Genomic DNA, 2,007 nt, shown 5'->3' on the forward strand with positions numbered 1-2,007 from the left:
CAAAATCCTTTTAACCTTAAGTCACTTTCGCACATGTCTCTTGCAAGGACAAAGTTGGAGGTAAGGTCACAGATTAACAGCATCTCAAATACAGAGCCCAATGGAGTCTCTTATGTCTACTTCCTTCTATATAGACACAGTAACAGGCTGATCTCTTTCTTTTCCCCACAACTATCACATATGGGGTACATTGCTTTAAATTAGCCTAGGGCCTTCTTCCTAAGCTCCAGAATTCCTGGGCTTTGCTTTTAGACATTTCTAGCTCTTAATTAGGAGAGGTGAGCTAACAGCTAGGACATGCTTCACAATAGCCTGAAGACTTAAAAAAAAAAAAAAAAGCCTTTATTTCTTTTTCAGGTGCCACACCTCCCTGGATGATCCAAGATGAATACATCGGTGGGAACCAAGAAATAGGACCATCCTATGAAGAATTTCTTAAAGAAAGTAAGTAAACTAATTCAAGAGAGGGTCTTCTAAATCTTCACACTCAAAAACGGTTTCCTTGCCTGTGTGTGATGGCTCATGGCTGTAATCCTAGCACTTTGGGAGGCTGAGGTAGGAGGGTCACTTGAGCCCAAAAGTTTGAAAACAGCCTGAACAACATAGTGAGACCTCATCTCTATATTCTTTAATAAAGAAAAATAAAAAACTGTTTCCTTATCATTGCACAGAGGAAAAACAGAAGTTGAAAAAACTCCCCCCAGACCGAGTTGGGGCCAACTTTGATCACAGCTCCAGGACCAGTGCAGGCTGGCTGCCCTCTTTTGGCCGCGTCTGGAATAATGGACGCCGCTGGCAGTCCAGGTATGTGTATTCAGTGCCAGGTCACCAACCTACCCATCCAACCTCCTTTTTGGAGATACCACCCTTCATCCTGTTAACCGTTTATTTCCTTTCAGACATCAATTCAAAACTGAAGCTGCAGCAATGAAGCAGTCACATACAGAAAAAAGCTAATCAAGCTCTACCAACTACCATGAGGCTAAAAGCAAAGTCAACAAACCCCTACTTTCCACCGAATTCTTTATCATTGTCTTTCTTAGGAAACAGACATACTCATTCATTTGATTTCATAAAGTTTTATTTTTCCAAATGTACAGTTGGTTAGACCTGTTAAAAAAAAAAATTAAAAGGATCAGAACCATAAAGCTTTGTATCTACCTCCTACACCATGAGCCCCCGCATTCCTACTCACCTATTCATGCATCTTCACTAGCAGCTGGAGCATCTCCGCCCTTGGTATTTCTGGTGTAAATTACTTGAGCTCTGTGCTTTGAAACCAGTTTGATAAGTCCTAGGGAGAGAAGATAGTAGGATGAGATGCTTAACAGACGCTATAATACAAACTAGTAAGGTTTCTGGTTGGGCACGGTGGCTCATGCTTGTAATCCCACCACTTTGGGAGGTGAAGTCGGGCAGACAGCTTGAGGTAAGGAGTTGCACACCACCCTGGCCAACATGGTGAAACCCCATCTCTACTGAAGATAAAAAAATTAGCGGGGCATGTGCATGCGCTTGTAATCCCAGCTACTTGGGAGGCGGAGGTATGAGGACTGCCTGAACCCAGGAGTTGGTGGTTGCAGTGAGCCAAGATTCCCCTTCTGCACTTCAGCCTGGGCGACAGAGTGAGACTGTCTCAAAAAAAAAAACAAAAACAAAAAAAAACAAACAAAAACACACTATTAAGGTTTTTGTTTTGGCCAGGTGCAGTGGCTCATGCCTGTAATCCCAGCACTTTGGACAGGTGGATCTCTTGAGCCCAGGAGACCAGCCTGGGCAACATAGCAAAACAGCATCTCTATTTAAAGGAAAAAAAAAAAAGAGGGTCTCTCAAAGGTGCCCAGGATGTACTCAAACTCCTTGGCTCAAATGATCCTCCTGCCTTGGCCTCCCAAGTAGCTAGAAATACAAGGATACCACTGCACCTCCCTTGGCCTCCCAAGTAGCTAGAAATACAAGGATACCACTGCACCTCCCTTGGCCTCCCAAGTAGCTAGAAATACAAGG

At 43.6% G+C, this 2,007-nt stretch overlaps 1 protein-coding gene across 2 annotated transcripts in view; it reads left to right on the forward strand.

The window, feature by feature from the left end:
- The window catches only part of CCDC84 (coiled-coil domain containing 84), a 24,316-nt gene extending 23,168 nt beyond the window's left edge, over nt 1-1,148 (forward strand). The window contains exons 9-11 of one of the 2 annotated variants that reach the window (XM_011926908.1): nt 358-444; nt 672-804; nt 900-1,148. In XM_011926908.1, coding sequence (XP_011782298.1) covers nt 358-444; nt 672-804; nt 900-957 — 278 coding nt within the window. In that variant the 3' untranslated portion in view covers nt 958-1,148. Of the gene's footprint in view, nt 1-357; nt 445-671 lie in introns of both variants that reach the window. The other variant, XM_011926907.1, reaches the window with a different exon arrangement.
- The last annotated feature ends 859 nt before the right edge of the window (nt 1,149-2,007 follow it).

The sequence above is a fragment of the Colobus angolensis genome, unplaced genomic scaffold (genome assembly GCF_000951035.1).
Source record: "Colobus angolensis palliatus isolate OR3802 unplaced genomic scaffold, Cang.pa_1.0 Scaffold7, whole genome shotgun sequence".
In the NCBI taxonomy this organism is placed as follows: domain Eukaryota; kingdom Metazoa; phylum Chordata; class Mammalia; order Primates; family Cercopithecidae; genus Colobus; species Colobus angolensis.